We start from the raw sequence: 27,712 nt of genomic DNA on the forward strand, positions 1-27,712 counted from the left end.
CTCCCCCCATGGAGCCTGCTTCTCCTTCTGCCTATGTCTCTGCCTCTCTCCCTCTGCGTCTCTCGTGAATTAAAAAAAAAAAAAAAATCAACAGGTTCTTTTTAAAAAGGAAGAGATAAGCATAATAGAAGGATTTGGTAGCCTGATGATAAAATTAAAAAAACAAAAAAACCCCAAACAAGAAAAACTACTTACTCCATTTCAGAACATTCTGACATGCGCCAATATGAAAGGGTCTTTGGGGTCCCTGAGGGCACTGCTTAACCCCATATACGTTTCCCTCTTTCTACAGTTTTCCCTAGAAAAGAAGTATCCTTGGGGAAAATGGAAGGCAAAGCATACGATAGGATATAGTCACAGCCAAAAAATAACTTTGAATGGGCCTCTGGCAACAGGATAATGAATTTCCATTTCATCTTCCATCTTGACAGCAAAGGCTGATTAATATTAGTTTATGGAAAATAGGCAATTACACGAAATACAGGATCAGAACCAAAACTCGTTTTTAAAATGTGAGTTTTTGCCACTTGGAGGATTTCATTCCAAACTCTCAATTATATAATTACAAAAAAAATCCATGTTTCAGGAAACATACTTAATCTTAACATAAAATTCATGTCACTTATCACAAAGTTAGACAGTCAAGTGTATAAAGCAGAAACAAAACAGAAGCAGTATTTACAAATTTAGACTACATGAGACATTGTGAAGACTTGTTAATAAACAACACAATACATACTTTTACACACTACATTGTCAAAAGTGATGCATCTGTGAACAGTATGACAAAGGTCATAACGTTAAAGACTTTAAATTAAGTTCAAGGTTGTCATGTTGAAGATTTTAAAATAAATTCAAGGTTGGTAGAGTTGAAGACTAAATGCAAGGCCAAGGTCATAGTGATAAAGACTTTAAGCTCAAGGTCATAGTGATGAAAACTTTAAATTTCTTAGACAGATTGTCTAAGAAAGGACAAACAACTAGCATTTGAGCTGTTTTAGTCGATTAGTTCCCTGTGAGTACAAAATATATAGGAATTACTAAATGGATTAGCCTAATTATAAATTCTGTTCATTTCTAAGTAATTCACAACTGCAAGAAGTCTTTTCACTGAATCATCCAGTCACATAGTTTCTCTCTATCCTTGTGTAGGTATTTTTGCTACATTTTCAATCCTTATTCAAAACAATCCCCTCCATTTCCACATTTATAGAAGTATAAAATATTTAGAAACAAAGAAATGTCTGTTCTGTAGCTAGAGAATTACTCTCCCACTGACTTCTAGAAGAGAGAGAGAAAGAAAAAAAGACTCCCATTTACTCCTCTACTTCAAAAACACAAAGCAAACCAAAACGATCCAATTCCTAACGTAGTGTCGCATAGAACCCAGGGCCTGGAACAATATTTCATGCTAGTTTTCCTGCTATATGCAGAGAACGAACAATTTAGTTATTTACATTATTGGGAAATCTATTTAACGGACTGGATTCGCGCCAGGGCTTCCATCAGCACAGCTTCCCTAAAAAAGGCGAGAGCATCTGCGTCTGCGAATGGGAACATCAAAGACTCTCCTCCGTCTCTCTTCCTCATCATCTTCATCAGACTCGTCCATATCTGCCGAGTCATCATCGTCGTCGTCTTCCTCCTCCTCCTCCTCTTCCTCTTCCATCTCTTCATATTCATCAGGACCCATCTCCTTGAAAGAGAAAACAATCTTTTGATAAGGACTTCCATCAGTTTTTTTATACTTATTTTATGCAATTTTTCATTTATCTAGAATCTAAACAACTAGACATGCCAAATATGAATTTTTATAGAGTTGAGCCATGTATTTTCATAGATGCACATGCTGATGCGAATTCTAGAGTGTATATACATATATCACGTCTTAAAATGCTCAGTGATTTTAATGGTAAATCTATTTCATTATTAACACAGTACTTATATTTTACATGGTAATGGATAATTTGTACAAGGCAGCCAACAGACCACTCCTAACAACCCAAGATAAAATTTTACTGAATTTTAGTGTACTAAGTAACAATTCTTTGTTAATCTATATCCTTACAGAAAAGGACTCAAAAATATTAATAAGGTATGACCTCTACTGGTAACTTTTATGTACTGTCCAGAGGCCTAAGAGATGCCTCAATGAGCTCCTACTATAAAGACCCATCATTTCAGTTCAACTACGGGGGCAGCCTCTACTCTGAAATTAACTTGTTGAAGGTTCTCAGAATAGGGCAACAGTGAGGTTGAACATGCAATATCTGAACATCTCATGGAAACTTCAATTCTGTTTAAGTCATGTCTCTAAGTGAGTCTTAGTCTGCTGACAATTTTTCCCTCTCATACATTTGAGGACTCAATGAGAGGAGTCACTCACTATATTGGAGAGAGTTCTGAATAGCAAGGAGCTCCTAGCTGGTGATGTGGGAAATAATTGGGAAAAACGTGGGACGTGTTGTCAGCAAAAGTCCTTTCCCCGAGGCCTCTATGGCATCACATATCCAGCACTCACTACCCCTCTGATCTCATCTCTCACCACTCTCCCCTGGCCACGGCATTCCAACTACACTGGCCTCCTTGCAGTTCTTCACATATGCCAAACATTAGTATGTTTATGTAACATTAGTGTTTCAGGGCCTTTGCATTTTCTGTTCTTTCGGTTGGAACATCCTTCTGCCACATATATCCACCTGGCTCCTTCTACTTCTTTCAAGTCTTAACACAAATGTCGCCAAGGCCTTCCTTCCCCGACACATCTTTATATTAGAACAACCCAACAGGACACTCCTGATATATCCTTTACTCTAATTTTTCTCCAGAGCACTTATCACTACTTGGTGTAACTAGATAATGTTTATTTGCTACCTTTATCTCTTCCAACTAGAATGTAAATTCCAAGGCAGAGTTTTTGTTTTTCTTTTTTTAATTTCCTCAACTTTCTTCTTTTTTTTTTATTGAAGTATAATTGACATACAACATTACATTCATTTGCTCCAGGCGTACAACATAATGATTTGATATTCATATATATTACAAAATGATCACCACAATAAGTCCAGTTAACATCCATCACCGTACATAGTTACAGAATGTTTTTTTGTGATGAGAACTTTTATGATTTATTCTCTTCGCAACTTTCAGATATGCAATGCAGTATTTACTATAGTCACCGTGCTGTACAGTACATCCCCGAAGGCAGACTCTGGCTGTATTGGTCACTGCATTTCCCCCAGCACCTCGTAGGTACTCAATAGATACTTGTTGAGCAAGCAAATTAATTAACATGGGAGAAAAAAACTGTTCCTTAGGAGTTGTCAAAGGATTGTCACTTAGGATTTATTATAACACTAATAACAGCAACATTAACAACAATCAGAGAAAATATACATAAATATGACATGATATTCCATTATTTTTATTTTTTGATTTTTTAAATCTAGGGAATGAAGACTTTAAAATTCAGTAGAAGGTTCAAAACGGGCAAGGGGAAGGCTTAGGAAATCCTAAAACATTAAATTCAGGTAGTATGATCATTAGTCATCTTGTTGAAGAAGGAAGCAGAAAAAATGTTAAGGAAGTCAGTGTGGCTAAAGAGGGAGACTGCTGATGATCTCAGATAAAAATGTACATACAGAAGCAGCAGATGGAAAGAGGCACACACAGGTAAGAATGGAAATAAATAAGCAGCAGGAACCTCTAAAGTGTCCAAAAGCAAACAACAAACCACCTAAAGCAAGAAAAGGCTTAAGACCAACCAAAAGTATATTTTGTAGTGACATTCAAAGTATAAAGCAAAAGGAAGTATTAAGTACAATAATTATCATATGGGTCAGGGCACAAAAATTCAGTTTCCATATCAAAAGAACTAATATTTCAACAGGAAAGGTACAATACAAATACAACACCATACAAATACAATCCCCACTGCCTCTTTCATGTTGATTAGAAGTAAGTCCAGAATTCTCATTTCTTTTTATTGATATCTCATCCTTGAGAGAGAGAAACATTTTCCACAAGGTAGATCAAGATTTTATATGATTATGTGTGGTTGGGAGGAAATTAAAACTCTAAATAAGTAAGAACATAGTTAAGAGGGTTAAACATGTAATGAGTTTATTATTATAATTTAAAATTATAAATTTAAAAATCGTAAACTTTAAAAAAAGAGTAGTATTATAAAACTTCTTAGTTTTCATTTCTAACATGATAAATATTGATATAACCCACATCGACAAGAGTTCTTTGGAGTCCTCAATAACTTTTAACAGCTTAAGGGAGCCATGAGACTGAAAAGTTTGAGAACTACGTTCTAAATTAAAGACTCCTTTATACCCATCCTAACAAACATTAAAAACAAATCTCAACAGGATCAAGCTGACCCCATAGTAAATCGCCTGCCCAAACAAACCTCAACATTCTTTACACTTTAGGTCAGGAATATTAGCAACTTTAGGACAAGAAATATTATCGAGGGGAGAGATTTCATAATAATAAAAGAAAGCACTTCATTAAAAAGACATAATAATCCTAAACATATTTGCATATAATTATAGTGCTTCAAAACACATGAAGCATATCTGATAAAATTAAAAAGAGAAATAGACAAAATTGTAATTATGGTTGGAGATTTCAACAATCATCTTTCAGAGAACAAAGACCAAAAAAAAAAAAAATCAGTTAATATATAGAAGACTTCAAAAACAGTCAACCAACTTGAACTTTCATTTATAGAATAATATTCCCATAAATAGCAGAATATACATTCTTTTCAAATACACAGGGATTAGTTACCAAGATAGATCATAGTGCTAGGACATAAAACCTTTAAAAGGATTGAAATTACACACAGTGAGTTCTCTAACCATAACAAAATTAGAAATCAGTGAACAAAAGTTAACTGGAAAGCCTCCAAATGATTGAAAATTTACACATTTCTAGAAAAGTTACAGATCAAAATTAAATTACAAGGGAAATCTCAGAATATTTTGAATTAAATGGTAATGAAAACAACACATCAAAATTTATGAAATATAGCCAAATAGTGCTTTAGAGAAAAGAAAGGCTGAAAAGCAATAATCTAAACTTCTACCTTAAGAAGCTGGTAAAAAAAGCAAATGAACCCCAAAGTAAGTAGGAAGAGAGAAATAAATAAGACTGCAGAAAACAATGAGATAGAAAATGAGTAAACAATAGAGAAAACCAGTGAAACCCAAAGTTGTTCTTTCAAATGACTAATAAAAGAAATAACTCCTTGGGTAAACTCATCATTATTAGGAGCACAAAAGGATATATGACTATAGTTCTTACAGCCATTAAATGGATATCAAGGGAATATTATAAATAATTATATGCCAATAAATTCAGCATTTTGACAAAATGGAAAAATCCCTTGAAAGACACAAATGACCAAAAGTGAAATATGAAGAAATAGAAAATATATGAAAGAAATTAAACTCCCATTTTAAGCTTTCCCACAGAGAACTCTAGCCCCAGATGGTTTCACTAATGAGCTGTATCAAACCATCATGGATGATACCAATCTCAGACAGAAACTGGACTAGTCAAAAACAGGAGACTGTTACAGAAGTAACAAGTTCCTGGTCCTGGCAATATACAGTAGAAAGCATTCCTCCATTGGGAGGGAAGCTCACTTCCAAACCCAGACTATAGATCCTTTTCACCAGATATGCAAGCATAATGGCTTATCATTCTTCTGTTTCCAAACTGGGGTTGGGAACGTGTCAGCTCTGGATCAGACTAATCCTACATCCATCTTCCCAGGAGCCAGAGGGCCCTTTCTCAACATTTAACACCTACAACTCAGTCACATCCTGGGTATACAAGTCATATTTTATCTCTGTTGTATAGTTGGAGCCTCATAATTCCCTAATCATTTTATAATCCATAAGATTGGGGTACTACTACTATCATAAGGTAATCCAGAAATGAGATTTTAAATTATACTTAGTTGACTTAGGAAATGATCCCAAAGAGAGATGACTACAAAGACGATTTAATGGATAGACTTGTCCTTTTAGTAGTCTCTCTCTAGGATATTTCTATTACAAAATTGGGATTTTTAGCAAAAACACTGCATGAAATTCTTTTTCTAATCTTAATGAAACAAAATAAAGCCTATTCTAACTGGTCTAGTGTGGTGTTTCTCATTAGGCCATAGAACTTTTTTTGGAAATGGTGGAAAAGAGGCTGAACCTTTAAAATCAGTAACTACTCTACATGATACTATCATAGTAGATATGTGTCACTATACACTTGTCCAAACCCAAAAAACATACAACATCAAGAGTGAACTCTAATGTAGACTATGGATTTTGGGTGATTATGATGTTCCAATGTAGGTTCAACAACTGTAACAAAGATACCACTCTGATGGGAGATGCTGATAATGAGGAAGTCTGTGCATGCATGGGGGCAGGGGGTGTTTGGAAAATTTCTGTACCTTCTGCTCAATTTTCTGTGAATCTAAAACTGCTAAAAAATGATGTCTATTAAAAATAAAAGCAAAGCAAACATAAAACAGCTAACAGTAGAGTTACTCTGATTGAAGTGTATGGAGTCTAGCTTACTTATTATCCACCACCCCCACATATTCACATGGCCCCCTCCCCCCATGGTATTTCCTCAGAATCTCTAGGGTTCTCTGGAACGCCATTTGTAAACCAGTTGTCTGGCTAATGAACAAAATCCCTCTGTGGAGTTAATTCTACAAAGTCATGGAAATCAGTCCCAGAGGAAAATTTAACTCACCAATCGGGCTATAGACACCCTGAATGTTGGACAAGCCATATGGAATCGGGGAATAGCAACATTAAAGATCTTGTCTTTAAAGTAAAGAAAATGGAAGGTATAATATCCTTCCATATATCCTGATGTTGTAGAAAATGTGGTACAACTTGTGTATTCATATACCCGACCTGGGCTGATGATTGGAAATTCACCTGTGGAGAAAACAGTAGTAAGAAACCAAAGTATAAAATTCATTTCTTCATCATAGCAAATAAGATATGTCCTCTTTGAGATTATGTTAAACTATGTTAAACAGCTAACAGTAAAACAGCTAAATGAACACTTAGAAAAAAAAAATCTAAAGCACCCTAATAATCCTGATCTTTCAAAAAAGCTGACCGTCAATGACAATCAGAGCTAATGATGATTGAAATTCACAAAAATCTGTGCTACTGATTTTACTATTTTCCCCAAATTTCAAAAAGATAACCAATATGAAATTTATTTTCTCCTGCCTGGTAACCCTACAGAATATAACAGCTAAAAAAGATAAAGAATTTAAGAAGCAAACAAGGAACTCAGGTGATCCACAGAATGAAAACTCAATCCCTGAATAATTTGCTATGATTTTAGAAAATTTCATGTTTAAGGTACTAAACTTAGAGAATAATGATCTTTACACATTATATTTGTGAAGCAAAGTATTGGACTTACAAGAAGCCTAGAATCTATGATATCTTTTACACTATAAACACAGCTATTAAAAGATAAAGTCTTGGATATATGGGTGGCTCAGTTGGTTAAGCATCCAACTCGTGATTTTGGCTCAGGTCATGATCTCATGGGTCGTGAAATCCAGTTCCATGTCAGGCTCTACGCAAAGTGGATGTCTGCTTGAGATTCTCCATCTCCCTCTTTCTGTGCCCCTCTCTCTACTTGTGTTCATGCTCTCTTTAATAAATAAATAGATCTTTAAAAAAAAAAAAGATACATTCTTATCCACTAACTACATTGTGCCTTTTCCAAGCTATATGTCACATACATGCTCTCCAAAATGTCTTAGAGGCAACGGATATATAAACCCAAATCTCGAATTACATACCAACTACTCCAGGTCCTTGAACTTCTTCTACATCACCTTTAGCATTTGTTATTCTCCAATAGCGACTGTCCAACTGACAAGCCTTCTCAGGAAGTGCATCCTTTGACATTTCAATCCTGGAGAATGAGGCAGTAGAGACACAAATCTGGCCTGATTTTGTTTCTTTTCCTTAAGAGCTACAATTGTTGAACTAACGTCTGTGTTAACCATCTATTTCTGTAAGTTCTCAAAGATGTGGGCCTGATTAGCTTGACTCTCCCACAGAAATGCCTTTACTCAATTTGCACACTTGACTTGCTGTGAGAATCAACAACAGGAAGGGCGACATAAACTTTTATGAACACACTGGTGACCATTTTTTGCTGTTTAAGGAAAGATCAATGTACGAAATACTTTCTAGAATATAGTGCAATGAAAATTTGTGGGTTTTTTTTGGAAAAATTTATTAAAAAACCGAGACTGAAGACAATTCCCTTTTTTTCCATTAACTTCTAGAAAGCTCAAAGAAAAATGTCACCAGTCAGTTACTAGGGTTACCCCTTAATAAGTTTATTTAATAGTACTGGGATTATTACACCTTAAATATCTATTAAAGTTTTAATTTGGAAATGGGCAGGCTAAATAAAATTTAAAATGCATGGCTTTATCTTGAACAATTTGATAGCTTCTAGAATGCAACTCTCACAGAGAGTTTTCATGATAATTATAACTTAAGTGTTCACCTCACAAAGCAGCTAGCACAATTCTTTAAACAGTACATTTGCAAGAAATAACATAAGTAACTTGAAAGTTACTGTAAGCTCAAGGTACTAGATTATAAATTATACTTTTTAAAATTATAAAATTATATTACATTATAAAAAATGTTGTTATCCACCTTCCTCCACACCTCAACAAAAAGCTGTCTTTCAAAATGTGTTTGGTGTACTGTGTCAAAGGGGGCAATAACAACACATCCACAGGCTGTGCCCCATTTACATCTCTCACCTGATTCGGTATGTGAAGAAGTAGTGCGGTGGGTGGACAGAGCTAAGTTCTGGCAGAAACGATGTAGAAACTGAAACCGTAATGTCCCCAGTTGTTGCCACACACTCTGGATCGTGAACATACCTAGGTAATTTTAAAACAGTTAAACATTTTTTAATCAACTAACTTCAAGTCCATAAGATAAAAGATATCAAGATACAATGTGAAATACTTCTACTTTACCTTAGGATCAAAAGTTTAAACCATATTTAGGAACTTAAAGGTATAGTCCTATGAAGCTTAGAAGAAAATGATAAATTACAAGCAAACCAGAAAACCTTGAAGACTTCAGATCAGTAATGATAACAGTCAAAGCTCAATGATCAGTGGTTTGAAAACTGATTCAATCATTAAACTGGAAAAAGAGCTTCTCTCAGTTTTCAGAGCCAGGAAACTTTTGGGACATCTGAAAACCCTACCAACAGTGGCTCTGACAATAAAATGCATTGGTATGTTATTCTAGAGACTTCTAATTTATAATTAATCCATCATTTCTGCCAATCAGGCTACTATGAGCCAATATTACCTCTAATACTATCTATAATACCTGGACGTTTCATTTAAAGATGATAGATAGGGGATCCCTGGGTGGCTCAGTGGTTTAGCGCCTGTCTTTGGCCCAGGGCGTGATCCCGGAGTCCCGGGAACGAGTCCCACATCAGGCTCCCTGCATCTCCCTCTGCCTGTGTCTCTGCCTCTCTCTCTCTGTGTCTCTCATGAATAAATAAATAAAACCTTAAAAAAAATAAAGATGATAGATAATATTTGCCAGGAGTTAACAATTATTGACTTGCTATTCGCGATAAATCCATTAACTGGCAAACAGCCTCCCTCCCCTCCGCCCTCCCCCCACAAGAAAGAAACTATACTATAAAGCTATAGCTTTGAAATCAAAATCATTTTTTCCTCTGGATCCTTCAAAACAAGAAATATATTGGCTATTCAAGTGTTTGAATGTAGCTTTAAAGTGAGAATAACACGGTGACATTTAAGATAATGAGAGGTTCTGTCATTAATCTTTGAAACTTCATCTCAAGATCTGTCACTAATTTTTTTTTTTTCTGTTTACAATCATTTTATTAATTCAAAAAGTCCTGGGTGAAATACCTGAAAATTTGGTCTCTGATGATTGGGAAGCCACCCGATACAACATTGTTGACATAAGAAGTAAACCAGTCAGTAAAAGTAGCACCTATAAACCAGGAAGGGGTGGGGAGGAAGAAAAGAACAAATAATTTTCATAAAATCTATACAGGAAACAAGGAAACAATGATATTTCACTATGCTTAAGATATAAGATCAAAATTAGAAACACATAATTCTACTAGTCCATTATCAGGTCAATTTCTATTCTCAATTCTATCCATCTCCTTCCCAACTACCTTGCTAGGGAATCCTCCATCTACCTTCAAACTACTTTTTACACTTATAATTAAATAGACTTTTAAACTTTATTTAGTGCTGGTCCAGAATGCAAAGCTTTCTTCTGTCTATAATTTCTAGAACATATGGAACAAAGGAAGACACAGATACAGCAAGGTCTAGGAAGGAACTACAGGAAAAATATCAGCAGCTATCCCCAGACCGTCAGGATATATACCCTTGGTCCAGCTACCTCCTGACTTATGCACAAAATTCTGGCAAAAGCCAGGCTCAGTCCGGGCATCTAACAGGGGTATGGCACAGTACAGTTCTGGGCATCAGACCAATTCCAAAGTAGTCTAGCTGCACCACTACCAACTCAAATGCATAATGACCCTCCATATTCTCAGTGACCAGCTTGAAGTCCAGTCCAGACCTGACCACACGTCTGTGATCTAGTGAGTGGATCAATGACAAGTATTTACGTGAATTATGTTTGCCACTTCTAGGTAATATGACGTAACTTTCTCATACCCCCACATCTATTATTAATACATCTCAGTGCCCAGCAGTATGAATCCCTGAACCAATGTTATTCAGTGAATTTCTCTGTAACCTTGTTTCTATTAACACAGTTCTCACACTCTGCCATGCTGAACATCGGAGCTAAATTTATAGTATTTACTTACTATTCTATTTAAGGAATAGTAGAAGATACGATTTAAGCTTGGATCTTAGGGTTTATAGTTTTACAATTTTAAAGGCATCAACTGAGAGAAGGTAAGCTATAATAGTTGGCTTTTAGCATCTACTAATGAATGGTCAATCCTAACTCTTTGCTTATTGAATGTTCTACTCAAATTATCACCTACCATCTATCCACTCTGAACAAGATACTAAGGAGGCACATGAATAATGTCATTAAAATTCACAGAAGCTATAATTTTGTTTTTGGAACTAGTAATTTCCCTGTAAAGTTTAAAATATCATTTTGTATATTTCATGGAATAAAATGTTAGAATAAAAAAACCCACAAATTTTTCATGGTTTACATAAAAATGAAACTGGTATGGTGTATTTTAAGGTACTTCAATTTATAACAATACATACCCAAGTGTGTTCTTTAAAATGAGGAGTCTTTTCTATGCAGTCTTTACCACTCAACTTACCTGAACACAGATTCTGGTTTTCTCAAATATCTGTTAATAATTCACTGAACACTTGGGAGATTCCATCTTGTGTTTAACCAAAAATTCCAAGAAAGTCAAACTTAGTTGAATCAAGATGTAATTTATACATTCCAAGGCAGTTTACCTTTTAAAGTAAGCCTATAGCTTGGCATCTCTTTGGTAGCACTGGGGTTTTACCAAGACAGCTTAAAGGAAGCTGCTTTCTTGTCTCTCCTCTCAGCACTAACATCCCATCTCATCTCTCCTCCCTCAGTAGGTCTCAGACCTTTTGCTTTGCTCTCTTATTCCAGAAGAAATCCCAGCTACCAGAAGAGTATTCATCAGATCTCTGCTGTAGCAGTGGGGCCTTCCACACCATGTCAGGCCAGTATCAAACCAAGAGTGAGGAACTCACAGAGTTTGGCTAGCATTTACCTTAGAGTTCAGGCAGCCTTTAGTTTGTAAATTAGTAGCACCACTGTTCTAGAGCCATGGTGATCATCTCTGAAGGTACATGCTATGCAAAGATGCCAAACAGGACAGTGAGCAGGGGCATAACCCCCAGGGGGCACTTAACTTGAAAACCATATGCCAAAAAAACAAAACAAAACAAAACAAAACAAACAAACAAACAAACAAAAAAACCCAACAAAAAAAAACATAGGTCAACATGAATCATGGGGAGCTAAAAGCTGGAGGCTAAGTTGAACAGTTTTTTATAACTTAGCATGTAGGGAGAGCTTCCACGTTGTGAAAAATACCTTAAGCCTGGAATGTGTTACAGTATGGAACAAATGAACACTACTACTCTGTTCAAGGTTCCAATTAGGAGATATTAATTAAATGCAGACACTTCAGCTTACAAGGCCCCTTGACTATTAATATATGGGGAAGTTTAATATGTGCCTTTGAAAACCAGATTGGATAGTCAGGAAGCCTCTCTTAAGTGAGCAAAATCTAAGCAAAACAGGACTGGATGAACAGCAAAGGGGTGAGCTGCAATTGCATACAGACAGGATTGTTCTCAAAATCCTATAGAAATACCTTTGAAGGCCAAGAAAAAGTTGTGCCAAAGAGTTTATAGAGCTCAGTTTATACTGGTCTTTGAAGCCTGCTGTTCTGAGATCTCTAGTGTGATTTATCACTATTTTACCACAACTTTATAGGCATAAAGTTGTTTTATCCATCTGTCTCCAACAATGTATTAGTATGATTGATGGAAAATGCATCCATGTGTAAGACAGCTATATATACATTCAGAGTAATTCTATTCATGAAGTTCTATAGCAGAGTCCTAAGAGTACAAGATTATATAGAACATGGCTTTTTTCCAAATAGAAAACAAATTCAAAGTACAGGGGCTATTTGAATGAGAGCCTAGATATACTATTTTATAAACCAGCAAGCCTTAAAAAAGACAAGTATAAACTGCCAGCTGATCAAGTAACTGCAATGTTTTTATCAACTTAATTTTTTTGACCAGGAAGAAGAAAGGAAAAGGAAGACTATTCTTTCTCCTACCTATGATAAACATGTCAATAGCAGCTGGATTCCGAGCCATTTGGTCCTAGGTGAGAAAAAGAATATCATAATTGAGAAAAAGACATTTTACTTAATTTCTCATTGTTCATTATCTGTATCTTTCCCTGGAGACAAAGCAGAATAGATAAAAATAACAAGTGCTCTAACCATCACTTGGACATTACTCATACTTTTCAGTCCCTGCTCTTATAATTTCTATATTTAGGTCCTTTCTAGAAAGTCCTTAGAAGAGTGCCAGGCACTTCTCAATAACAGTCAAAATGCTCATGTACTGTCATGACTGTTACAGTGAACTAAAAAATTATCCTTTAAGTTAGGAAGTTCAAGTAAGAAGATATATAACCTATTAAGAAAGGGCTTTAGATTCAGTCAAAAGACTTGAACATTTCTAGGTTGGTCACTTTTCTCACTAAATAGAAGGACCAAGCTATCATCATACAACTTTACAGAAATAACAAGTCAAAAATGAGCTAACAAACATGGAAATACTTAGAAAAAAAATTATGAAAGCTCTTTAAATATTTTCAGTGTTATATGGAGTCACATGTCTCAGGTATCCATGATTTTCTATTTTAAATTCTTCTTTTGGGAAGCCTGGGTGGCTCAGTGATTGAGCATCTGCTTTTGACTCAGGGCGTGGTCCTGGAGTCCCGGGATGGAGTCCCGCTTCAGGCTCCCTGCATGGAAGCCTGCTTCTCCTTCTGCCTATGTCTCTGCCTCTCTCTCCTCTCTCCTCTCTCTCTCTCTCTCTCTCTCTCTCTGTTTCTTGTGAATAAATAAAATCTTTAAAAAATATATAAATAAATTCCTCTTTTAAGTTAAAAGTTCACATTTGGGCAAAAATGAAGCCAGAAGATCTACAATTGAGAAATTACAAAAACCAAAGAAAAAAAAAATGAAACCAAATACGACATTTTCTGTGATCATATTAAAATCATAACAAAAGCTTCTTTAAAAAAGATCCGTTTTCAACAACTCAACTATCTAACTAAAAGTTTAAAAAGTTTCCTTTGCACAAAGAACTTGAGTCAAATGATGCTTAAAGGCTAAATTTTTTTTAAAATTTTTATTTATTTATGATAGTCACACACACACAGAGAGAGAGAGAGAGAGAGAGGCAGAGACATAGGCAGAGGGAGAAGCAGGCTCCATGCACCGGGAGCCCGATGTGGGATTGGATCCCGGGTCTCCAGGATCGCGCCCTGGGCCAAAGGCAGGCGCTAAACCGCTGCGCCACCCAGGGATCCCAAAGGCTAAATTTTTAAAGTTAGAAATGTATATTACAATTACTTCAACAAAATCTCATTATGTTTTCCTTAAATTTAAATTGCCTTAACACATATCACAGCCTTCCCTCTGTGTGCACAATGATCTGCATTGTTTGTCCACAGATTAAATTTTCCTTTGGCATTCTGTAATGTCAGAATATCATTGCCGAATTAGCCCTATAATTAGGTGGATCTATAATCAAATTGTATAATGCTCTATACCCATTCTACAGCCCTGAAAACTTCTGCACACATTTATACACTCATCAGAACACATCTTACAGCCGCATTTAAACACACTTCCTACTTACTGGACATTGGTAGAAAACTTCATTTTTGTTTCGGCCTTCTGCAGCTTCCACTGCTATGTACTGACTCAAACCAGTATGTATGCAAAAAGTTAAAGGGAGACAGTATTTCAATCCCTGTCTCTGCTGGAAGCCTCCGGCAGCTGTATCGACATCTAACAAATCTTCAGAACGATAGTGATTGGACAGTGCCATACTTCCCAACAACCTGAGAGCAGAGACAAAAATATTAATCAATTCCAGTGCCAAAGAGCTGTGCTTCATCTTTTTGATGAATGATAATTTCCCATCGACAGCTTTCTAAGAATTAACATGTCAATCACCAAAAACACCACAATTTATTTACGAATTCAAACTCTTGAGTGGAAAGATTTCTTCACACACAAAGAGATACCATGTTCCATTAAGAATAATGCAAAGTTCTCCCTAAGTTTTTATGGGCTTTTCATAGGCACAATATCTTCAAAATAGCTTAATTTTCATAAAAGAACAGAAGGGTAGACTCAAAGTATATAGCTTTTAACACTGTGAATGAATTTGACAGCTACTGCATGGTCTGCTTTTTCCAAAAGGTTCCCCAGTGAGTATTTCCTCTTAAAAACAGGCCATTCAATTACAGGCTATGCCTGAATAGAACAAAACTCTTATTTTCTTTAGTGTATATAGCTCTGAACAAGTTACTGCTTTTTATATGTATGGTATATAGAATTTACATCAAACTCTCAAAAACAATTTACCTGGTCTATAATAGGATAAAGACTTCAAGGGTTCCGAACAGTTTTACTTAAAATACACTCACACATACATCCACCCTATGTACCACAGCACCCACCCAACCCCAATCAGACTTCATTTTAAGTATAAGGATGTGCTGATCGAAATGCTGTTTTTATGAGACATTTATTTTGGGAAAATCAAATTCAAGCAACAGATTCAGTCTTTTGGATTCTTACAGGGAAGAAGAGAGAATTCTTATACTCCTTTAATCTGTCAAGAGTAACTACACATCATAGCTGTTTATTTTCTTTCTGGGAAATGACTTGTGTCATTAAAAATAACCCAAATGGCAAACCTTCTTACCCAGGAACCACTAACTTCTGCCCATTGTGGATACGATATGAGCATCGATAATCATCAGGGAGTTTGCAACCGATCTGAGCTTCCACAGCATCTAGGTCTTCCTCTCGAGCACCCTCTGCAAATGCACAAAAAAGCAAATTATGAAAAAACAATAAGCCTTATATCTAAGGAGAAATATAATCTTCTGCTAGCCAGTGAAACAATGTTAGAACAAGTGAATTCTGTCCAAGTTGTACTGCTGAAACATAGTGAAATAAATTGAAAATTCAGAGCAACATTACTTCACTTTGGATTGGCTCTGACATTTGAAGCACGGAGAAGGAAACTCCTCTATTTCCTCTCAACAGGGAAGACACTGGCACTCAGCAAAATACAGAAGAGTATGCAGCAGGGAGATCCATAGTAATTATTTCACATTATGATGCAAACTTTAGGATTGATTTTTCTTAATCCAACACACTCACATTTAAAACATATCTCTATTAAAACAAATTCTCCAGAAGTTCTCTAAATGGATGTTCAAGAGTCCTGACACAGTCTCTTAATGAGAAATAGAGGACATAGGTTTGGGCTGTGGGGAACCATTAACTTCAATCCAATTTTGCACTTTTGTCAGCTCATCATTTATTCCAGCTTTCAAAGGGAGGAAGTGATGACAAATGCCAAGAGAAGAGATTCACTTCCAGTAATGGTTCACTAGATTGTTGGAGTAAACTTTATGCTAAGAACTAAAAAAACAGAACAGAAAATTGGTCTCAAAGCTTCTGGAGAACCTCAAAGACAGCAAGAACTGGGGGCGAGCGGTAGTCAGAAGGACAGGGAAACAAGGTTAGCTGGGCACTGGGAGCAACCTGTCTTTGAGGCAACTGCCAATTCTGAAAGCAAACCTGTGGCTGAGAAGCTGAGCAAAGCTTCCAGCAAGCAGTACTGAGAGAATTTTCTAACGTTGATGAAAACATCAAACCATAGATTCAAGAAGCCCCATGGAGAACAATTATAAAGAAAATCGTATCTAGACACATCCTTGGGAAACCACTGAAAATCAAAGACAAAGAGAAATCTTAAAAGCAGCCAAAGAAGGGAAATGCTGTATGGTCACTTTCAAAAGAACAAGACTAACAGTTACATTCTCAACAGAAACAACAGAAGCGGGAAGAATGATAGCTTTAAAGTACTGAAAAAAAGAACTGTTGACTAGAATTCCACATCCACTGAATATATTTCAAAAGTATAGATGAAATACATACATTTTTGGACAAAAAAAAATCTGAAAAAAATTCAGCAGTTAGCAGTACCTCACTTAAAAAATACACTAAAAGGAATTCTTCAGGCAGAAGAAAAATGATCCCAGATGAAAGCATGAAGATGTAGGAAGAAATAAAGAGCAACGAGAAAGGTAAATATAGAGGTAAATCTAAAATAAAATGGAATATATAAAATGATAATAATGTTTCCAGGGATAGAAAACATGTTCAAAATTGAGATCACAAAAACTATAATAAGAAAGGCAAGAGGTGATAATTGGAGTTAAAGTATTCTAGGTTTCTTTTATTATCCACGAAATAGTAAAAATACTAATTTACAATAGATTTTAATTAAGTCAGAGATGCATCCTTTAATCTCTAGGGCAAATCACTAAAAATGATAAATAACAAAAAGATGTGCAGAATAAAAGATAATTAAGAAGAATAGAATAAAAGGAATACTTGCTCAGGAGCACAAATAAGAAATAGGAACATGGTATACTTAAACCCAAATACGTAATTACCCTGCATATAAATAATCTAATGATTAGAAGACTGACAGACCAGCTAAAAAACAAAACACAATCATGTGTAAGAGGCACATCTAAGAAATGTAGATACACAAAAGAAAGTTAAAAGAGCTTTACTAAAATCACACAAAATAGACCTTACGGCACAGAGCATTATCAAAGGTAATGGAAGGCTTTTTGTAATGGTAAAAAGGTGTACCTAATAACCCAGCTGCAAAATATATTTTTTAAAATAACAGAACTAAAATGGATAAAAGATATATTCACAACCATAGTTACTAGTTTTCTATTGTTATACTATTAGCAGCTTAAAGCAGCATGCATTTATTATCCCATAGTTTCTGAAGGTAAGAAGTCTGGGCATGACTGAATAGATCCTCTGCTCAGGTCCCACAGGTTGAAATCACCACATCAAGTGTGGCTGCTTTCTCAGGTTAGGCATCTTATGCTAGCGGTCCTCACCCAAGTTCACTGGTTATTGTCAGAATTCATTTCCTTGTAGTCAGACGACTGGGGCCCTCAGCTCCTAGAAGCTACCCGCCATTCCCTATCACCTGGCCCTCATCACAACATGCCAGCTTGCTTTTTCAAAGCCAACAGGAGATACCCATGCTTTGAATGTCTCTGCCTTCTGGAAGGGCCCAGTTTTTAAGGGTTTGTCTGATTAGGGCAGGCCTGCTGAGGATAATTCCCCTTTTGATTAACAAATAACTCAAATTCAACCAATTTGGGACCTTAATTACATCTGCAAAGCCCATTCACCTTTGTCATCTGTTACCTAATAGCAGGACTGAAATCAGTTATATCCACATACTGCTCACACTCAAAGGGAGGCTATTATTATACCAGGCATGTACAGCAGGGGTAGGAATCTTTGAAGCTATCTCAGAATTCTGTCTACCACACTGTCCAGTTTTAACATACCTCTCTCAGTAACTAATAGAACAAGTAGACAAAAATAAATAAGACAAAATAAATCAGTTAAGAGTACAAAAGATGTGAACAAGATTAACAATTTTTGCCTGATTACATACATAGCACTGAATCCAACAATTGCAAAATATACGTTCTTTTCAATTGCACGTGGAACATTTACCAAGATAGATGATATGCTGGACCAGAGAACAAATTGCAACAAATTTCAAATGACTGAACTCATACAGAATATATTCTCTGATCCCAGTAAAATTAAAGTATAAATTATATTAAGAAGATTACTAAAACAAAACAAAACAAAAACTCCAATACTTGGGAATCAAACAATATATTTCTTCTTTGACCCACAGGCTTGTCTAGAAATCAAAAGAAATCAGAAAATATTTTGAGCTGGGGTAGCCCGGGTGGCTCAGGTTTAGCGCCACCTTCAACCCAGGGCCTGATCCTGGAGACCTGGGATCAAGTCCCACATCAGGCTCCCTGCATGGAGCCTGCTTCTCCCTCTGCCTGTGTCTCTGCCTCTCTCTCTCTCTCATGAATAAATAAATAAAATCTTAAAAAAAAAAATAAATAATAGACATAAAAAAACTACAAAAATTCTGGAAGAAAACAATATTTAAAAAAATATTTTGAGGGGATCCCTGGGTGGCGCAGTGGTTTAGCACCTGCCTTTGGCCCAGGGTGCGATTCTGGAGACCTGGGATCGAATTCCACGTTGGTCTCCCTGCATGGAGCCTGCTTCTCCCTCTGCCTATGTCTCTGCCTCTCTCTTTCTCTCTCTCTTTCTCTCTGTGTGACTATCATAAATAAATAAAAAATTAAAAAATATTTTGAGCTGCATGTTAATGAAAAATACAACATATTAAAACTTATGAGATAAAGCTAAAGTTATGCTTAGAGGGAAATTTATAGCAAAGATATTTGAAGAAAACCAGAAAGCCTGAAAATTTATGATCAAATCATCTCAAGTCAAAGAAAACACTACAGTAAACTCAGAAAGAAATCAGAGAAATTAATAAAAATAATTATAAGTAAATATAGAGAGCATTGACAAAGGCTAAAGCCAGTTTTTTGGAAAGACTAATAAGATTAACTCCTACCTAGCAAGACTGATCCAAAATAACAGATAAAGCACAAAAATTATCAGAAAGGAAAGGTGAGATCACTCACTACAGATCCAATAAGCACTGCAAAGGTAAAAGCATAGCAGTTCTTTTTTTTTTTCTAAAAAAAAGAACGTGTCTCTGCCTCGTTCTCTCTGTGTCTCTCATGAATAAATAAATCTTAAAAAAAAAAGGAGAAATGTTGAAAGCTTTTCCTCTGTGATCAGAAAGATAAGGACACTCATTATCATCATTTCTACCCAACATTGTATTGAAGGTCCTAGCCAGTGCAATAAAGCAGGAAAAGAAAAAAAGACATGAAGATTGGAAAGCTAGAAATAAAACTATTATTCAATATCCTTAGGGAAATGCAAATTAAAGCCACCACTATATATCCACTAGAAAGGCTTAAAAAAAAAAGAATGACAACATTAAAAGTGTTGGTGGGAATGTAAAGTTTTAGAACTGCTATGGGGGGCAGCCCCGGTGGCTCAGCGGTTTAGCACCGCCTTCAGCCCAGGGCATGATCCTGGAGACCCAGGAATAGAGTCCCACGTCAGGCTCCTTGCATGGGGCCTGCTTCTCCCTCTGCCTGTGTCTCTGCCTCTCTGTCTCTTTCTCTCTGTGTCTCTCATGAATAAATAAATAAAATCTTAAAAAAAAAAAAAGAACTGCTATGGAAGATTATTAGTATCTTTTGAAGTTTAATATAAGCATACTTTACAATCCAGGAAGCTCAATCCTAGATATTTACCTGGGGGAAATATGTTCATATGTACATCAAAAATTATTTGCAACATTATTTATAGCAGCCAAAAAACTAGAAATAACTTAATATCCATCGACAGTAGAATGAATTTATAAATTATAGATATAGACTATAAATTATAGTCTACCCATATAATAGTAGACTACACTTGCAACAAAAATGAACAAGCTACTGTTACACACAATACAGTTCAATCTCACAAACACAACAGAAAAAATTCACACAAAATATGTACTTAATCATGCAAATTATATAAAGTTCAAAAAGAGAGGAAACTACTCAGTGGTATTAGCAATCAGGATAGTGGTTACCCCTGAGAAAGAAGGAGGGTTCTAGGTACAGAAAATCATTCTAGGGGATCCCTGGGTGGCTCAGCGGTTTTGCGCCTGCCTTTGGCCCAGGGCGCGATCCTGGAGTCTCGGGATCGAGTCCTGCGTCAGGCTCCCGGCCTGGAGCCTGCTTCTCCCTCTCCTCTGCCTCTCTCTCTCTCTCTCTCTCTCTCTCTCTCTCTCTCTGTCTATCATAAATAAATAAAAATAAATTAAAAAAAAAAAAGAAAATCATTCTACTTCTTGACCTGGAGGGTGTTACAATGGTCATGTTTATGTTGTGATAATTTACCAAGTTGTACACTTAGAATCTACACATGTTTCTGTATGTTAGTTAACATCACTAGTGACAGCTTGTGGATGTCACGTGCCCTTAGGTATGGTGGGATGAGAGGACTACTTCATCTCTGTGGTAATCTTTCTAAAAACCCATTATTCCAACCTAATCATAGGTAATATTTCAAACAAAGCTAGTTTGAGGAACATTCTATAAAATACCTGACCAGTAACTCCTTCAAACTGTCAAGATCATGAAAGACAAAGAAGATGGAGAAACTGCCACAGACCAGAGGACACTAAGGAGACATGACAATTAAATGCAATGTGGTATTCTGGATTGAATTCTGGAATCCAAAAAGGATATTAATGGAAAATGTGGTGAAATCCGAACAAAGTCTGGAGTTTAGTTAATAGCAATGTGCCAATGAAGACTGTAGTTTTGACAAATGTCCCACAGGGAGATACATTAGGGGAAACTGAAACTGTGTGAAGGGTGTACAAGAACTCTCTATACTGCCTTTGCAACTTTTCTGTAAGCTAAAATTAGTCCAAAATAAAAAGTTTATATTAAAAAAAAGTTCAGTACTAAAGAAAACAAGCTGAATAGCTGCCTGAACCAGAAAATGATGAGAAAAGAAACTAATATTGGTATGGTTAGTGCTACATGTTGGACATTTAACATATAACATCAAGAAAATAAGAATTTCTTGAAGAGATAGTTGGACAGAATAAAGTTAAACAAGAGAAAAATATAAGGAAATACAATGTTTACAATACAATAAAATTAAGGTTTAGAGGGGCATCCTGTTATAGTAGAATTTGGGAGCCAACCAGACTAGGTTCAAATCTCAGCTCTACCACTTAACTAGCTGTGTGATCTCTGGCAAGTTATTTCACCTCTTTAACCCTGTTTCATCTGCAAAATGGGGAGATAGTACTATCTACCTGAGAGAATTATCATGAGGATTAAATATGCTTCCTCTGCTTAACAGAGTGCTTTCCTGGCACTCAATAAATATTCATTAATTTTCTTTGCCCCTTAGCCTACTTGTGTGAAAAACCACGGAAAAGGTTACCAGGAGCCAAGAAACCTAGATTAAAGTTCTATCTCTGTCACTTACTAGTTATGGGACTTTGTGTAAGTCACCTAAAACTCTCTGAGTCTGTTCCCTTCACTGGTAAAATGAGGGAACTAGCATAAATCAGGGATTGGCAAACTAAAGCTTGCAGACCAAATCCCGGCCTACAGCCTGTTTCTGTAAATAAAGTTTTCTTTGAAACACTGCCATGCGCATTTGTCCAGATACTGTCTATGGCTGCTTCTCCACAAGAACAGGAGAGTTGAATAGTTGTGACAGAGACTATCTTTCTCTCAAAGACCAAAATATTTACTATCTGGCCATTTAAAGAAAAAGTCTGCCCATCTCTGGTCTAAATGGTTTCAAAGGCCCCTTTCAACTCTAAAGTTCTAAGCCCACATGTAAGGTAAATATGAAATTTGAAGACACATGATCTATACCATTAGATACACTGGTAAAAGATATATAAGTATACCATAATTTCCAGTGCTCTGTGAAGCCTTGCCCAAGACCAACGCCTATTTGCTTTCCAAGTTTCTTTCTGTCTCTGCCATCTCCATGACCTTGAGATTAAATGAGGGACTGTGACCCTTGAGGTGAGTAGCTAGTTCCTGAATCAGTCCTACAACTCATAGGTCTGGCATCCCTAGAGTCCCCAGCATTTGAGATATCGAACAGCTTTTATCCCACTCCGACTCAAGCAAAACCCCCAGAGAGCTGGCACCTGGGAGTAAAACAGGGGCTATCAGGAAGTCTCTGAAGAACCTTACCTCCAACCACCAGGTACAGACAGTGAGCAGTGAACCTGCAAATGCCAAATGGGAGTCCAAAAAATAAAGGAGGAAGAAAGAAAAAAAAAAAAAAAAAGAGAGAGAGAGAAGCTGCTATGTATCTTTAGTTTCTTCCTTTTCTTCCTTTCTTGGTAGCTCTGTGTCTGAAAGGAGAACCATGCCTATATTCTCATATTCCAAATGTCCTAACATTGAACTAGCTCTCCAAGAGTCCTAAGGCACTCTGGACAAAATGGAATAGGTCCTCTCTCCCTTCAGTTGTTAAAACCATAGCTCTGGTGTCAGCACTGTATTCAAATCCTGATTCTGCCCTACATTTTGTGATGGCAAACAACTTACTTAGCCTATTATGTCTTAGGCAGTTCACCTTCATAAGGGGAATAATAATTGTCTACACCTCATAAGATTTTGGCAAGTTAAATGGAATAATACAAAGTATTTAGCTTAGTGTCTTGCTTTGTATTTAATAAAATAATAGCAATTACAAACCCTTACCTATTTTATTTCTCACCACAAAATATCTATTTTCAGAATCACTTTTCTTTTGAAATTATTTAGCCCCACGTACCCAGTGAACATTATTCTTTTCTTCCAAGAAAAAAAGCTATGAAAGATATTAATCAAGGATACTTTCCTTCAAAGCTCTACTCTCTCTGACAAATCACTCTTTCCTCTACCTCTTAGCAATTTGATTTGAAGTACCTAGTCATGCGATCCTGGTCTGTATGAAATTCACATTTACATCGGAAGTTATGGTGGAAATATGAAATGTAAAAGGAATACTGTTTCCAAAGAAACCTTAGTTCAGAACTGATCCCAATTTCAGTGGGTTAAGTGTCTGCCTTTGGCTCAGGTCATGATTTTGGGGTCCTGGGATCAAGTCCTGCATCAGGCTCTCGACTTAGCGGGGAGTCTGCTTCTCCCTCTGTCCCTCCCTCTGTGCTCTTTCTCTCAAATAAACAAATAAAATCTTTAAAAAAAAAATCCTTTTTAGTGGAGAATTCTGAAAAAAACTTGGGAGGCTAAAGCAGGTAAGGAGCAATCTATTTATGAACTCTCCTGGGCATAAATTAACAAATCAAATTAGTGGGAAATAGTTTGTTAATATTTCTTGCCAGAGTTGGACAACAATAGTATAGGAGAAAGACCACAAATTCTGGGGTCAAATAGACCTCAGTTCAAATCTTAGTTTTCACTATTCTATATATGTCAAAATAGGGATGAATGTTTTCCTTACTTTATTATGCTGCTCTTATCCTCTGAAAGACCCAGGTCTTTAATATTTGGTCTTTCTAAATCATTAGACTTTCACATAAAACTTTACTTGCACTAAAAATAAAGAGGGTTAACGCAACAGGCTGTTTTTCAATTAAAAAAACTCCTTTGAAAGAAATCACAGTAGTTATCCTCGAGCAATCTTAGCATTAGTGAGCTTATTGTAAAACAAATATAAGGACACAAGGAGTTCAACCTTCCCTCTAATAAATAATCACGTGAGTCCCAAGGCAGGCAAAAATGGGACAAGCAGTAGAGCAAGGGTCCTTTTAACAATATAGACTTCCTAGTTCCTAGGCCAAATGTGAATGGTAAATTACAGATAATGTTGGTGAATTACAGATTAGCATAGATGATAGAAACCCAAAGTTATTTAACCTATTTATACTATGGTTACTAAAATGAAGGGAGACCCTGCGTTGCCAGTACCTTTCAGAGATAAAACCATCCGAGGACATCTGGGCTCCAAATATTTCTTGAGATCATCCCAGGCCTTTTTAATAGCAGCATAATGGTCAATGTATCTTCCTACATCAGAGTAAGTATCTATGAAGAGAGATTTCCAACACTGATTCTTCTGTGTTTTCTCTTCCCTAAATAGATTTTAAAAAATGAGATTAAAAATCTTTTGAAATGAAGTTAAACACTTACCAACATACTTTATTGGGAATTTGTGCTTACTTTTGCCTTTTTACTTATTTTAGCTACGAATGAAGACTAGATAGCAAAAGTGATACATACATCCAAAAATTTAACAGGAGTTATTGTTGGCATGGGGGGATTATGAATCATCTATTTTCTTACTTTCTACTTATTCTCTTCCCTAAGTTTTCAACTCCTTAATAAAATATAATGTGGATAGTATAGGAGGTATGAATTTCAACTTACTCCTTAAGACATATCAATTATAAAGTTTTAAAACACAAGTCATTCTGTTTTAGAAACCACTCAGAATTTAATGATATAATAAAACTAATCTAATTTACTTACATTGGATTAGCCAAGAAATCATATAGCATTCAAAGTAATCACATGATATCTCTATTTGGTACAATTCCATAAGCATTTATTGAGTGTCTACTCAGCCACTGAGGACATTAAAAATGAGGCACATTTTTTGCCCTCAAAAAATATATATATTCTAACCAGGGAGAAAGAATGAAGTGTAAATTTAAGTGTCAGAAGTGATATAGGATAAGGCAGCCACAAAAGTCCTTTCCAGTCTCCTTCTAATGAGGTTGTACCTTGTCCTGTAGTGAATGGAGAGCTACTGAAGGATTTAATAGGGGAGTTGAAAGAGCAGAACTGTGGTTGTGGTCTGGGAGGTGTGTAAACTAGAGGCACAAGAGATGAGTCAAGAGGGTTTCGAGTAGTCCTGGTACGAGATGATGAACTGAACTAAAACTGATGGCTGGATGAAATGAGAAGGAAAATTCAAGAAATATACTGAGGCTAAAATCAGGAAGGCTTGGTAACTGAATGGATGTAGGGAGAGAAAGAGAGGAGATCTAGGATAATTCCTGTTTCTGGCTGGAATGCCCAGGTGGATGGTATCGCCATGAAGACTAGGAATGTAGGAGGATCAGGTTTAGGGATGGTGAAAAGAAAAATTCAGGGTGTTGTTTTGCTGGGGGGGGGGGGGGGCGGTGCAGTGGTTAGAAGGGAAGCATCCTTTTATTAACCAAAATAATACATATACATATTATCAAAACCAAAAAGTACCAAAGAACCTAGAATGAACAACTCGTTCCCTATTCTAAGCCCAATCCCTCAAAAGAAACTTTTCATTATTTCTGGAAGTTATCTCTGTAATTCTAGACGTTTATGCCTCTAGACTTGATTGATCGATTTTACATCTATCTACTGATGACACCCCAAGGTAAAAGATCAGTTCCTGGCAATCCTTAAAATTTCTTCCTCCCTAGTCTTCCTTGTCTCAGTGTTTGATAGCCCTGTCATATTTAGTTCTATTAGGTAGCTTGCAGCTTTAAATAACATACTTAGACTTCTACTTCTTACTTTGCCAACTTGTCACTACTTCACTCCCCTTGATCTAAGAAAAAGATATTGGCAACCCTACCTCTCATCTTTCCCAGCTGTCACCTTTTGCCAACTATACTTTCATTTGGTCAAATTTATTAACATTTACTGAACTTAGAAAGTCCTTGTGGGTCATCCGATGGAAAGGTCCAGCAGGTGGTGTGATCTCGGTGGGGATATCAGGGACAGACGGTCAGGTGTTGGAGTTAGGAGCACACAAGCAGCCACTATAACGGCAACAGTGCATGCAGAATTCATAGAGGGAGAAGAGCAGTGGCCCAAGGACAGAAGCTTAGAGAACACCAGCATTTACTGGCAGGCACAAGAAGAGCCATCAAAGGAAATAAAGAGACAAGGGTGAGAGAGGAGAATCAGGACAGACTAGTGTTATGGAGGCCAAGGGCCGAATTTCAAAAATACATAATTTCCTGAATACTCACTCAGATATCAGCCAGTATTTTTTGCAATGTCTTCTCCACAGTGGATCATGACTTGATAGCTGGCTAAGTCTTCGACTGACATAGCAACAACTGGCAGTAACCAGATTCATGGTTAGTATAAAAGAAAACAAGAAAACAATTTAGAAATAAAGATGAAAATATTCAATGTTGTTTTGTTTCATTCTTTTTACTTTTCTTATTTCCTACTTTCCACCCTTATAATTGTGAAGCAATATTTTGTAAAGCAATTTTCTAAAACCTGTTTAGCATGTTAGCTGGTATAATTACCTCATGAGTGGTGAAATCTTAACTATTTGAGTTCACAAACTCCAAAACCTCTACAACTGTAATTTTCATATGAAAGTCTATAAAACATATAAACCAATGGAGTTAATTTCAAATCAAAGAGTTTTCCTACACTTACTGCTGGGACAGCATTTCTACGTATAGGAAAAAAATGTTATTCAGGTGTAAACAAAATGGTATTCGTTTTAAGATCTGTGACACATTTGATATTAAATACATAAACCTTTTGTCTGTTTTGTTCCAATTTTTTCTTAAAGGAAAAAAATAGTGCAGCCAAAATCAATTTTAATTATAGCAACTCTTGGAGAGCCCATCTATAAAATACTTCAGATTCATAATAGTTCTGATTCACTGTCTGTAGTGATCCAAGTTAGTATCAGCTGCTGAAAAAAATGGAATATTGGAAATAAAAAATTTTCTTATTATATAGAGTTTTCTAATACATGAGTGCTCCGGTCCATTTCCCATTAGGAAAATGGAAATTAGGACATCTATCCTTTCAGAAAAGGAATCACAAGTTATAGAAAGTTAATACTCAAGGATCTCAGCTGGGCAACAGATAATCAATTAAGTGTATCTTAAATCACACGGGATTTGTCAAGGCCATGACTAGGGCATGTGAAAAAGCAACTCGTGGTAAACAAAACAGCCTTTGTTTGATTTTCAGATTTTCCACAAACATCATCCTCATCCTTTTCTGCTAAGCTCAGGAGGTGCCCACACAAATATCTGCAAACATAGGAATCCCTCCAGTTCTGTCAATCCCTCCAGTTCCATTCCCTCAATTTTTGATCCTTCTTTCTCCACTATCCCAAGAGGTAAGTGATATCAAAGAATCTCTGAAATGAGCCCCACAGGTGATTTTGATGCACATGAAGGATGAGAACTACTATTCTAGACATTGTGACTCTGTTGGCTTGGGCTAAGATCTGTATCTTGAGCATGTGTATGTTTAAGAAGTGTCACATAGGGTTCTGA

At 36.2% G+C, this 27,712-nt stretch overlaps 1 protein-coding gene across 1 annotated transcript in view; it reads right to left on the reverse strand.

Moving 5' to 3' along the window:
• Positions 1–479: 479 nt before the first annotated feature.
• FBXO3 (F-box protein 3) overlaps positions 480–27,712 on the reverse strand; it is a 30,467-nt gene continuing 3,234 nt past the window's right edge. The window contains exons 2-11 of the mRNA XM_072791085.1: positions 26,429–26,518; positions 24,378–24,541; positions 15,614–15,728; positions 14,537–14,741; positions 12,937–12,982; positions 9,992–10,076; positions 8,846–8,968; positions 7,859–7,974; positions 6,778–6,968; positions 480–1,696 (exon numbers count right to left, since the gene is read on the reverse strand). Of these exons, the coding sequence (XP_072647186.1) occupies positions 1,520–1,696; positions 6,778–6,968; positions 7,859–7,974; positions 8,846–8,968; positions 9,992–10,076; positions 12,937–12,982; positions 14,537–14,741; positions 15,614–15,728; positions 24,378–24,541; positions 26,429–26,518 (1,312 nt within the window). The 3' untranslated portion in view covers positions 480–1,519. The remainder of the gene's footprint in view (positions 1,697–6,777; positions 6,969–7,858; positions 7,975–8,845; positions 8,969–9,991; positions 10,077–12,936; positions 12,983–14,536; positions 14,742–15,613; positions 15,729–24,377; positions 24,542–26,428; positions 26,519–27,712) is intronic.

The sequence above is a fragment of the Canis lupus genome, chromosome 21 (assembly GCF_048164855.1).
Source record: "Canis lupus baileyi chromosome 21, mCanLup2.hap1, whole genome shotgun sequence".
Lineage (NCBI taxonomy): Eukaryota > Metazoa > Chordata > Mammalia > Carnivora > Canidae > Canis > Canis lupus.